This window comes from Danio aesculapii, chromosome 9 (assembly GCF_903798145.1).
Source record: "Danio aesculapii chromosome 9, fDanAes4.1, whole genome shotgun sequence".
NCBI classification, from domain to species: domain Eukaryota; kingdom Metazoa; phylum Chordata; class Actinopteri; order Cypriniformes; family Danionidae; genus Danio; species Danio aesculapii.
Genome location: NC_079443.1, coordinates 1374477 through 1388229, shown reverse-complemented (window position 1 = coordinate 1388229; position 13753 = coordinate 1374477). Strand labels below are relative to the sequence as shown.

The following is a 13753-nucleotide window of genomic DNA, read 5'->3' as shown; positions in this document are numbered from 1 at the left end:
AGTCTCTGTAATTTACAGTTTTTCCTATACAAGGCTGGGCATTCATACTTCATACTTACAGATTAATAAGCCCACTACAGTGAATTCATGCAGCAAAGCAGTCACGTCCAGTCAGACCCGATGGAGCAGAAAATCCATATAGTTCGGCATGAATAATAAGTCTTCGTTATCTGACCAACAGATTGGGTGTGCAATTACAAGAAAGTTAAATAGATGGAAAAGCTACGTATGTTTAAAGAACTGACCACCCTGCTTAAAAACACTGCGTATTCTGGTGAGGTATGATTTGATGCTGGTATGCTGACCTTGTTGGGTCTTATTGCTGGTCTTGCTGGTTTCAATGCTGGTTTCAGAGCTGGTCTTGCTGGTTTCAATGTTGGTCTTGCTGGTCTCAGTGTTGGTCTTGCTGGTTTCTATGCTGGTCTTGCTGGTCTCAATGCTGGTCTTGTTGGTTTCAATGCCGGTTTTGTGTGTTTCAATGCTGGTCTTGCTGGTTTTAAAGCTGGTGTTGCTGTTTTTAATGCTGGTTTCAATGCTGGTCTCAATGCTGGTCTTGCTGGTTTCAATGCTGGTTTCAGTGCAGATCTTGCTGGTCTCAATGCTGGTCTTGTTTGTTTCAATGCTGGTCTTGCTGGTTTCAATGTTGGTCTTGCTGGTTTCAAAGCTGGTCTCAATACTGGTCCTGTTTGTTTCAATACTGGTTTCAATGCTGGTCTTACTGGTCTTAATGCTGGTCTTGCTGGTTTCAATGTTGGTCTTGTTGGTTTCAAAGCTGGTCTTGCTGCTTTTAATGCTGGTTTAAAAGCTGGTCTTAATACTGGTCCTGTTTGTTTCAATACTGGTTTCAATGCTGGTCTTACTGGTCTTAATGCTGGTCTTGTTGGTTTCAATGTTGTCTTTCTGGTTTCAAAGCTGGTTTTGCTGTTTTTAATGCTGGTTTCAAAGCTGGTCTCAATACTGGTCCTGTTTGTTTCAATGCTGGTTTTAATGCTGGTCTTGCTGGTCTCAATGCTGGTCTTGTTGGTCTCAATGTTGTCTTTCTGGTTTCAAAGCTGGTCTCAATACTTGTCTTGCAGGTTTCAATGCTGGTATCAATGGTGGTCTTGCTGGACAAGCATTGAGACCCTCACTGAAACCAGCATTGAAACTAGCAAGACCAGCATAGAAACCAGCAAGACCAGCTTTAAGACCAGCATTGAAACCAGCGAGAGCACAATTTAAACCTGCAAATCCAGCACTGAAACCAGCAAGACCAGCTATAAAACCAGCAAGTCAAGTACTGAAACCAGCATTGAAACCAACATTGAAACCTACAAGACCAGCATTGAAACCAACAAGACCAACAATGAAACCAGCATTGAAACCAGCAAAACCACCACTGAAACCAGCAAGACCACAAAGACCAGCATTGAAATCAGCAAACTACCACTGAAACTAGCAAGACCAGATTTGAGACCAATAAGTCAAGTATTGAGACCAGCATTGAAACCACCATTGAAACCAGCAAGACCAGCATTGAAACCAGCAAAACTACCACTGAAACCAGCAAGACCAGATTTGATACCAGCAAGTCCAGCATTGAGACCAGCTTCGAAATCACCATTGAAACCAGCATTAAAACCAGCAAAACCACTAATAAAACCAGCAAGACCAGCTTTAAGACCAGCAAGTCCAGCATTGAATCCAGCAAAACCACCACTGAAACCAGCTAGTCCAGCATTGAGACCAGTAAGACTAGCATCAAACCATAATTACCAGCATATGCCGTTTTTCTCAGCAGGGCAGAGTTATTGCATGTATTTCATATGATCAGTTAACTCTATACTACCTCGATCTCCCCCAACAAGGGAAACAACATCTCAGTAAAGTGCTGTGGTTTTATCACCCAAAAGCGTACAATTTTACTCTTAGATCTTTGGCTTTGAGTCACCTCTTCACTGAAAGTGGATGGTGACGTACAGCATCTATAGATGTGTTCACTTACGGCCAGCTGCACAGCCCTATATCAGAGAGAAACACTGACTGACAGACAGCAGAATACACAGATAAATACACAGAAAAATGATCAGATTAGTTTTAAACAACAAACAAAGAGAGAATAATGTAAAAAAACAAAATGCTCTTTGTAAATGAACCATAAAAATATCATGTTACAATGAGGAAAATCATATTACAATTCAGCTTTGAAGGGACCGTTCACCCAAAAATGAAAACTCTGTCATCATTTACTCATTCAAAGCTTAAAAAACACAAAAAGAAGATATTTTGAAACATGCTGAAAACCTGTAACCATTGACTTCCATAGTATGTGTTTTTACTACTAAGGAAGTGTATGGTTGCAGGTTTTCAGCATTGTTCAAAATATCTTCATCAGAGCCACTCGGTAATTCAAATTTTAGAGTAAACTATCCCTTTAACACATGTAAATCACACAGCCAAGAAACTTCTATTATCATGTACACATCTCTGTCTAGAAAGGAGTTATTTTGTATTGAGGCCAGCACTTCATCTGCAGAAACAAGATATTATGCATAAGAATGAACAAATAGTTTCAACAACTTAATAAATTGAAGTCATGAATGAACAAAAATGTTAAAATTGCATTCCGAGGCAGATTTTTGTGCAAAACATAGAAAATATGATAACCTCAGACACCCATTATGTGTTTTATTTAACGTTAAAGAGGGTTTATGTGAGTTTCAATTAAAAATGCATTCATTTTATAGCCATATTAAATATGGTAATGTGTATTTCACCATGAAGATTTGTGAAAACGTACATTATTATTATTATTATTATTATTATAGATGCTTTTTACTGTTCATATGTGATCATTTCAATCCATAATTCCACAACCAATTGGTCTAAGACAAAAAAAACAAACAATGAAGAAATGATACTGTCAAAAAATATTAGTTGACTTGAAATAAGTGAGTAAACCTGTTGCTTTAAAAACGATTAGTTGACTTCACCTAAATAATAGTGAGTAAACCAGTTGCCTTAAAAGTGTGCAAGTAAATGAACATCAGGGGTTGGACAATGAAACTGAAATGTATTGTTCATTGATCTACATTCCAGCAGTAAGAGCCGAGTGTAAAGGTTTATTAACAGAGTAACAGCACAGTTTTGCTTGAAATATTGCAATGCAAACAACATTATGGCTGACATATTAAAAGTTCTGTGATCAAGACAACAAGTCTTTGTGATTATCAAGAGCCGCTGTATTCAGGCTAATGTTTTGCAAACCACCAAGTAGAAGAACCACATCCAACAGGAGGAACTGTAGACACTATCTGTCTGAAAGGGGTGTCCGGGTGCTGACCTTGATTTTATCCAAAAAACATCAAACCACAGCTGTTCAACTCACTGCAGAATCAAATGTTTCCACCAAAACTGTTGGTCGGGAGCTCCACATGGTCAATATACATGGCCAGCTGTTATAGTCAAACCTTTGCTCACTCATGCCCATGACAAAGTCAGTTTCAGTGGTGCCAGCAGTGTAAATCTTGGACTGTGGACAATGTGAAAGTGTTCTCTGATGAGTCCAGCTTCACTGTCTTTTCCACACTCTCAGAAATAAAGGTACATGAGTTGTTACTGGGGTGGTAAGGTACACATTTGTACCTAAAAAATACAAAAGTGTTCCACTTCAAATTTTTTAGGTACTAATATATATTTTTGAGGAACCAATATGGACCCTTCAAGTACAAATGTGTACCTTTTGAAAAGGTAAAACCTCAGTGACAGCTTGCTTACTTTTATTTCTGAGAGTGCACATCCGGGAGAGTTACGGTATGGAGAAGCCCCAAAGAAAAGTACCACCCAGACTGAAGCATGGGGCGGATTAGTGATGGTTTGGGCTGCAATATCATAGCATTCCCAAGACCCAATACTTGTGCAAGATGGACACTCGGCCACTGGAAAGGACTACCCAACCATTCTGGAGTACCACGTGACCCAATGGATCAAACATTCTATCCTGAAGGCTTGTACACACTGTTTATCGTTTATCGTAACCGTGTTTCGAGATGTTTTTCAGCATTCAAACCCATTCACTGACGTTGAGCAGAGTGATCACGCAAAATCACCCCCTGATGTTAGAGAGCACTTACTGAACTTGCAAGTCATGAGAGAAAAGTGAAATGGAACTCACAATCAAATCCTATTTGCCACACTCCACTCCTTCTGACGTTATTGTAGTTGCGGTTGTCATACAGTTTTATTGGTGTTCAGACACCAATGAAAAAAGCAGCTCCACGTTTATGCCTCGGTGCATCATCTTCTTCATTGAGTTAGAGTGAAACTGGAATCACCTCCACTGCTTTGCGCTTGAGCGCCTGCAAGTGGTGTTTACTGTTACTTCAGCAGCTCCGGGCACGTGAACAAAAGTGACAATCAGATTGGCCAGAATCAGAAAAAACGAGCATAATCACATTACTGCCCTGTGTTTAGTCAGGAGGCGTTAAACAATGATGAAAAACACGAGCAAAAAGCATCCCAGTATGAACGGGCCTTGAAGGCGGTGGCTTGTATGAGGATGATAATGCACTAATACACACAGCAGAACTGGTGACAGAGTGGTTTGATGAACATGAAAGTGAAGCTGAACATCTCCCATGGCCTGCACAGTACCCAGACCAAACATTATTGAGCCACTTTGGGCTGTTTTGGAGGAGCAGCATCCATCAGCAGCATCACATAATGACCTGAACACTATTCTGAAATTAACGGCTCGAAATCTCTCTGGCCGCTGCGCAGGACTGTTATCTGTCATTCCCAATATCAACTGATGCTCTACTGACACAAGAGGAGGGCCTACACCATACTAATGAATCATTGTGGTTTAAAACAACGGGTTTACTCACTTTAAGTAAAGTAAATCATCACTTTTTACAGTGTAGGGCTCTGAGATCATGTTGGCAACATTATTGCTGTCTTCAAAGTTTAATTTTAGCGCTATATTCTGCAGAATATGTGCATTAGCCATGAAAATCCTTCCAACAAGTGCTAAAGCCTGGCTGTTGTGAAGCCTGATTGGCTGACTGGTAAATAAATAAAGGTGGAGCTTATAAAAAAGTGGGTGGAGCTACATAACCAAGGTACTGTTGGCTGAATTATTCATTATTACATCTAATATTTTTCAAGTATAGCAAAAAACAGCAACCCAACAGGAGCTCTGGAGACCGGAGCGTTCCTTCAGTCCACTAGATGGCAGAAGCATTCGGGTCGTATCCTCGCCGCTTGACATTCCTTATTGTTTGGAAGAAAAGGAAAGATGAGATGTTATTAGTAAATGCTGATGTTTTCAGAGTAATACTCCTTATAGCTGAGATACGTATCAGCCAACAGAGGCTCATTCTGAAAACGTAGCCCTATATACATTTCTGGAGATCGCGAAATATGTAGCCAGAGCTACGTATGGCTGCATTTCGTCTTTAAAGCGAACGCTATGATGCGGTGTGACGTCGTTCCTTTTCACGCTTACCAGCTGACCGCTTACCTCTGTATGGACAGCTTTTCCTCTGTAACCAGTTTGTCTGGTAGCTTGACAAGTACGTCAACGGACTTGAGATGCAGAGCGGAGTTGACCGCGACAACGGGATTCGAGTGCGATGAAGAACGGTTCCAGAAAGCAGGTAAGACAAAAACAAAAAGCTAAAAAATAAAATAAACAAGTAAATAACAGGGTGAGAATGTGGTAAAATCTGAAAACGTGGTACAAACCAGGTGAGGGCTTGTCTTTTTCTGGATTGCTTTTTAAAACACTGTGCTTGGGTTTAGGGAAGTGGGTGGGCGGGTCAATTGGTGCTTTTGAAAAACACTATTGGTTGGGTTTAGGGAAGGAGGAGGATGAGGGGATTGGTCAGTTGGTCAGTCAGCAAGTCGACAGCGGCCTCTGGTGGATTTACGTGAGAACAGCAGTCGCGAATGGCACTTGCAAAAGAAATTTGAGATCTGTAAAAGTGTACACAGCGGCCTCTAGTGGTTTTTTCTCAAAACTGCAAAAAAAAAAAAAAAACACGCAGCTCCTGGGAAGTATTTTGCTCTCTCCAGAAATGTATATAGACGTACGTAAATCAGAATGAGTCTGGGTTGGTTTCAGCTCCACAGTTTCTCAATAATAATAATTGTACTACTATACTTAGTGTAAAATATATCCATCAACAGTTATCCATTTATTTTGTGTTTATTTAATGCATTATGGGACCTTAAATCTTTCCTCCAACAACTTTTTAATGTTGAAGAGTTGGAAAAGGTGATCTTTTATTGACATTTTTAATAGTTTGAAGTGATATATTGTCTAGATTCCTATTGTAAATTATGTAAGGAAAGTGGTACTATAGTATTTTTTCGGTTATTTTGTGATTAACGTTTCTATTTCTCCTGTTTATTTATGCATTTGATTTGCATTATGCAACCTTGATCTTTCTTTCAACAACTTTTAACCTAGAAAAATTTGGAAAAGTGACCTTTATTGTCATTTGTAATAGTTTTCAGTGCTCTATTGTCTGTGTTGGTGTTGTAATAAACTGCAGCACGTTTTCTGTTATTTTACACACGTATTTCTCTAGATATTATTTCTTACACATTATATTAATTCCTAAACTAAAAGTCACTTTGTTAAACTGTAGAGTTTAACAAGTTTTCAACATCCCATAATGCACATCCCATAAGGCAATTCACAACTGGAAATAAATTATAAACACCAGTTAATGACAAAATACAGAAACGTTTAATTAACAGATGTATTTGACAGTCTACTGTCACTGAAATGGGTCATTCATATGAAGGTGAAAGTGATTTACACCTTGTGGAACTGAATCAGAAGTGTCGTCTCTACTGATAACAGCACTTTCACCATGCTTTACAGCAGTAAACAAAGACACATAAAAACAGAGAAAACGGCAGACTGGAAATGGACTGTTTTAGTGTATATGGACTGCTTCAAGAAGACAGACCACCCTGTAAAATCAACAGTTTTCTGTATTTTGTGATTCGTGTTTTTATTTTTTTCCCAGTTTATGCAGTTGACTTTATGGGACTTTATTGACTTTATACATTATGGCAGTGTTTCCCAACCCTGTTCCTGAAGGCACACCAACAGTCCACATTTTCAACCTCTCCCTAATCAAACACACCTGAATCAACTTATCATAACATCAGAAGAGACTCCAACACCTGAAGTTAATGGGTCAGAAAAGGGAGACATCCAAAATATGAACTGTTGGTGTGCCTCCAGGAACAGGGTTGGGAAACACTGCATTACGGGACCTTAATCTTTCCACCAAAAGCTTTCTGATTTTGATAAAAAAGCTTTTTGATTTTGATAAAAAACTGACTTTTATAAACTTTTATAAACATCTAAACAAAATCCAGACAGTGTTAATTAACAGTACATTTTATTTACAAATAATTTTGGTCAAACCTTGAGAAACACTCATCTGTCTGTACTGTAGATTTCTAATTTATGTTAGATTTTAGATTAGCTTGTTCAGGAGTGAGGATTGTGGCTCAAACATGCCCTTGAGCAGCATTACAACACTATACAGCATTGCACAACTGATCGGCTCATCCGGAAATTATAAATCCACAGTTCCTCATTGAAACTGTGTACTGAAACCTCCAAAAAACCTCATCCATGGCTAGGACAGGGGTCTTTCTTTGCATTTAATGTTATCATTCTACAAATGTTACATATTTAAATGAAGCTAAAAGGTCCTGTTTGGCTAAAAAAATAAATAAATATATAAATAAATAAGTAGATAAATAAATAAATAAATAAATAAATAAATAAATAAATAAATACATAAATGTATTAATTAATTAATATATAAAGAGATTAATTTCTATTGTCTATGCATTGAGATATAGTGTATTTATGCATTGGATTTTAAGTAGAGCTGGGTCAAGTAATTATTTAAAGGGACAGTTCCTTTCCTTAAAGGGACAAGTTTTTTGTATTGAACACAAAGGAAGATATTTTGAAGAATGATGAAAACCTGCAAACCTGGATACTACTTGTTTATCTTACTATGGAAATCAATGGTTACCAGTTTTCAACATTCTTCAAAAGATCTTCTTTTTTGTTCAACAGAAGAAATAAACTGATTTAAGGTTGAAACCACTTGAGGGGGAGGGTAGATGAGTACTATCCCTTTAATGAGAAATTGAGTTACTTTTAAGAAACAGTAATAAAAAACTTAAAGACAATTTTAATAATGTACTTAATAATAATAATTTATTACTTTTTTGTGAAGCAACACTGGTTTTTGACTAGTTTTAACTAAATATCTTGAATAACTATAGTCAACCTCAACCTTCATGAATTACTTTCTTCTGTTGAACACAAAAGAAGATATTTTGAAGAATGCTGAAAACCAGTATCCACTGACATGTAGTTTGTTTTTCCTACAACAGAAGTCAATGGTTACAGGTTTCCAGCTTTCGTCAAAATATCTTATTTTGTGTTCAGAAGAATAAAGTAACTTGAATAGTAAACTATTATTTTATGGAGTAAAAACTTAATTTATGGACCATTTTAATAATGTAATTAGTAATAATATTTCATTATTTTTTTTGAAGTACCTATAGTTTTAGACTAGTTTTAACTAAATATCTTCAATAATTATGGTCACACTCAACCTTTATGAGTTTCTTTCTTCTGTTGAACACCAAAGAAGATATTTTGAAGAATGCTGAAAAACCTGTAACCATCGACTTCAATACTATTATTTTTTCCTACAATGGAAGTCAATGGTTACTGATTTCCAGCTGTCTTCAAAATACCTTCTTTAGTATTCAACAGAAGAAAAAACTCATATGTATTTATCTTTTTTTGGTGTAAACATTATTTAAATAAAATTCGAATTATATAATTAGTAATAATAATTAACTTTTTTTAAGTAACACTAGTTTTACACTAGTGTTAACTATTTATCTTAAATAACAAATTTTCTTTCTTCTATTGAACACCAAAGAAGATATTTTGAAGAATGCTGAAAACCTGTAACCATTTACTTCAATACCATTTGTTTTTCTTTCAAGGGAAGTGGATGGTTACAGGTTTCCAGCTTTGCAGCTTTCTTCAAATTACCTTCTTTAGTGTTCAACAATATAAAGAAACTTTATTTTTTTGGGGCTTAACTATTATTTTATTGAGTAAAACCTTAATTTATAGACCATTTTAATAATGTAATTAGTAATGATATTTCATAATTTTTTTGAAGTAACTATAGTTTTAGACTAGTTTTAACTAAATATCTTCAATAAATATGGTCACACTCAACCTTTATGAGTTTATTTCTTCTGTTGAACACCAAAGAAGATATTTTGAAGAATGCTGAAAACCTGTAACCATTGACTTCAATACTATTTGTTTTTCCTTCAATGGAAGTCGATGGTTACAGGTTTCCAGCTTTGCAGCTTTCTTCAAATTATCTTCTTTAGTGTTCAACAGAATAAAGAAAAACATATTTATTTTTTAGGGCTTAACTATTATTTTAATGAGTAATAACTTAATTTATAGACCATTTTAATAATGTAATTAGTAATAATATTTCATTACTTTTTTTTTAAAGTAACTATAGTTTTAGACTAGTTTTAACTAAATATCTTCAATAATTATGGTCACACTCAACCTTTATGAGTTTCTTTCTTCTGTTGAACACAAAAGAAGATATTTTGAAGAATGCTGAAAAACCTGTAACCATCAACTTCAGTAATATTTTTTCCTACAATGGAAGTCAATGGTTACCGGTTTACAGCATTTTTTAAAATACCTTCTTTTGCGTTCAACAGAGTAAAGAAAGTCATGTGTGTGAACATAATTTAAATACATAATTTTAATAATGTAATTAGTAATAATAATTCGATGTTATTTTTACGTAACGCGAGTTTTAGACTATCTGCAGCTGAAGCTCATATATGGTAATGAGTGTAAGCTGTAGGTGTTGAGTAAAGAGGCATGCAGAACTTACTTAAACCCCCATCCCGTCCCGCCCAGGACTATAGCTGCCACCAGGATGGCCCCGGCGATTGACCCTATGATCAGATTGGTGGCGCTGGGACCTGTTTGGGTAAATGTGGAAAAACAGGATATTTTGATATGCTAAAAAACACCAACACAGAAGATTAGTGTGAAGGTTTATCATTATTGAGGGATATTTGGAGTCAAATCTTACTTCAGTGAGCCCCTATGCTGCGTTAAAGTCCCCCTGACAAAACAAATGGACTCATATCTTATTATTAATTTATTATCATTTATTGTCATCATTAGTGTCTATAGACGATACATAGTTTAATGGTATCAAAATGTTTAGCGTTCAGTTTAGAATAGAATGGAAAATATGTTTATTGTCATTGTTTTAAATCAACAAAACAATATAATAAAAAATATATTATTGTCATTAGCAGCTTTCCCATGGCTGCTATCGTTGGTAGAGTTGGTAGTGAGCAAGTTTTGAGGTAAAATGTCTTTATTTTGTATTCCAATACAGCTTTTCTTTAGCAAACTTGCTGTAAAACATTGATGATTAAATACTTCATGAAGTCCATACCTTTAAAGCACCAGGATTCCACAATCTATCTTGTACTCTACTCTCTTCTACGGTCAAAACTGTGTGCTGTGTGCTTATGGTGCTTGCCAACGCACTGCCTTTGCCAATGAAGTAATGCCACAGTTATACAGTATCATACTGCCACCTAGTGGCCAAATGCCATTTTACAATGTATGGCTGTAACAGCCATTGTTTCATTTCAACAAACAGAACAGGATAGAAGAAAAGAATATAATAAAAATTGTCTATTCTATTCTGTTTGTTGATTTAAAACAATGAAAAATATATAAGTTATTATATTCTGCATGTTGATTTAAAACTATAGCAATACTATTCTATTCTATTCTAATATATTCTAATCTAAACTATTCTATTCTAGTCTATTCTGATCTATTCTATTTTATTTTTTATCTATTCTATTCTAATCTAATCTAAGCTCTTCTATTTTAATCTATTCTATTCTGATCTGTTCTTATCTTCTGTTCTTTTCTAATCTAACATATTCTATTCTATTCTATTCTATTCTATTCTATTCTCTTTTATTCCAATCTAATCTCCTCTCTTCTAATCAATTCTATTCTAATCTATTTCCTTCTATTCTAAACTTTTCCATTCTATTCTATTCTATTCTATTCTATTCTATTCTATGCTAATATATTCTATTCTAATCTATTCTAACCCAATCTAATCTAATCTAATCTAATCTTCTATTCTATTCTATTCTATGCTAATATATTCTATTCTAATCTATTCTAACCCAATCTAATCTAATCTAATCTAATCTAATCTAATCTAATCTTCTATTCTATTCTATTCTATTCTATTCTATTCTATTCTATTCTGTTCTATTCTAATCTATTCTAACTTAATCTAATCTCTTTTATTCTAATCTATTCTATTCTATTCTATTCTATTCTATTCTATTCTGTTCTATTCTAATCTATTCTAACTTAATCTAATCTCTTTTATTCTAATCTATTCTATTCTATTCTATTCTATTCTATTCTATTCTATTCTATTCTATTCTATTCTATTCTATTGTATTCTAATCTGTTCTATTCTAATCTATTCTAACTTAATCTAATCTCTTTTATTCTAATCTATTCTATTCTATTCTATACTATTCTAACTTAATCTAATCTCTTTTATTCTAATCTATTCTATTCTATTCTATTCTATTCTATTCTATTCTATGCTAATATAATCTATTCTATTCTAATCTATTCTAATCTAATCTAATCTCTTTTATTCCATTCTATTCTATTCTATTCTATTCTATTCTATTCTATTCTATTCTATTCTATTCTATTCTAACTTAATCTAATCTAATCTCTTTTATTCTATTTTATTCTATTCTATTCTATTCTATTCTATTCTATTCTATTCTATTCTATTCTATTCTATTCTATTCTATTCTATCCTATTCTATTCTGTTTTTGTATCATGTTCTATTATGGAAACAGTAAGGGTTCATCCCAAACTTTGCAACCAGACGACACTGAAAAAACAAGTGTCAAAGCACTGAAACTACTGTTGTGTGCTGATATCTGCTTACAGGACGGCTGATAGTTTCCCAAGCCATCTGTGGCCCAATGGAGTAACCCTCAGTATCTCTCTCCTCAAATCTAGGTGCAGTTTTAACATTAAGCTTGAATCTGACATTGAACTCCACAGAGTTAAAAGCAACCAGTTAATTAAAACAGACATCTCTTTACTGTATATGAATGAGCTCTGCCGTCTCAGTATATGCATTCATGCAACATTTACAGCTGAAGTCAGGATTATTTTCCCTCCTGTGAATTTTTTGTCTTTCTTAAATATTTCCCAAATTATAAACAGATTCAGGAATTTCTCACAGTATTTCCTATAATATTTTTTCTTCTGGAGAAAGTCTTATTTGTTTTATTTCAGCTAGAATAAAAGCAGTTTTTAATAGTTTTAAAGTCATTTTAAGGTCAATATTATTAGCCCCCTTCAGCAATATTAGTGTTGGATTGTCTCCAGAATAAACCACTGTTATACAATGACTTGCCTAATTACCCTAACTTTACCCTAATTACCCTAGTTAAGCCTTTAAATGTGACTTTAAGCTGAATACTAGTGTCTTGAAGAATATCTAGTCTAATATTATTTACTGTCATCATGACAAAGAGAAAAGAAATCAGTTATTAGAGATGAGTTATTAACACTAGTATGTGTAGAAATGCTAAAAAAAATCTCTTTGCGTTAAACAGAAATTGGGAAAAAAATATTCAGGATGGCCAATAATTCTGGCTTGATCTGTATGTGTCTGTGTAAGAGCAACAAACCCTTGGGTCCTTCGTCTTCATCAGGTTCTGGTTCTTTTGGAGGGTCGGCCAGACTGCAGTCCATCCCGGCCCACGTTGTGTCACATGTACACGTCGCCTCATTATTGCACACCTATTTAAATGCAGAAAGGCAGGTCAAAACAATAACAAAATCACGTATACTATGCATCTGTTGAATGCTTGATTCTGATGAGCATTCTGAGGCGTGCTGTTATTAAGTTATTGAGTATCCTATTTTAATGCGATTAATACAATACTCTGATTAAGAGTTGACCATGTAAACAGCGATTTTTGATTAATTTAATCAGATTAAGGTCATAATTGAAGTAAACAGAAATCAAATTAAGACGTGTGGAGGATGCTGATTTCAGTGGCATTGTTGAAGTGCAGTACAGACACGTAAACACCGCAATCAAACTATTACCGTCATGTAGGACTTTCATCGCATTTTGGGACAGGATATTACACACACACGGCTGTTTGCACACCAGAGGTGTCTCTGCACCTACCGAGTCAGTGAAGGACAACAGACAGAAACGGTGCAGTTTTTTTTCTGTATCAAATCCATTAAAACAACACTCTTTCAGCAGTTCATAGTTGCATCCAGTATCTTGTTTGTCACAGGGGGCATGCATGAAATGTTCCTGAATGAAACTGAAAGTGCCAAACTGCAGTTAAAGTTAATAATATCCAGCTGCAGGCCCGCAGAACCACACACGTTTTAGGCACACACAATCTCGGCAAACCATATATGGTTACGACGTATGTTAATGGTATTAACGTCTTCTTGGACATCGTCATCGATATATTTTGATGTATGGTTTATAAATATTGTACACAATAAACAATAGTGTTTACTTTATTTCACAAACATTGCGATCGAGACAG

General features: G+C 35.1%; 1 protein-coding gene across 1 annotated transcript in view; it reads right to left on the bottom strand.

Annotated features, from left to right (window-relative positions):
* Positions 1 to 4452: 4452 nt before the first annotated feature.
* Positions 4453 to 13753, bottom strand: part of LOC130235397 (disintegrin and metalloproteinase domain-containing protein 23) — a 47977-nt gene continuing 38676 nt past the window's right edge. The window contains exons 24-26 of the mRNA XM_056465972.1: positions 12866 to 12977; positions 9978 to 10068; positions 4453 to 5250 (exon numbers count right to left, since the gene is read on the bottom strand). Coding sequence (XP_056321947.1) covers positions 5205 to 5250; positions 9978 to 10068; positions 12866 to 12977 — 249 coding nt within the window. The 3' untranslated portion in view covers positions 4453 to 5204. The remainder of the gene's footprint in view (positions 5251 to 9977; positions 10069 to 12865; positions 12978 to 13753) is intronic.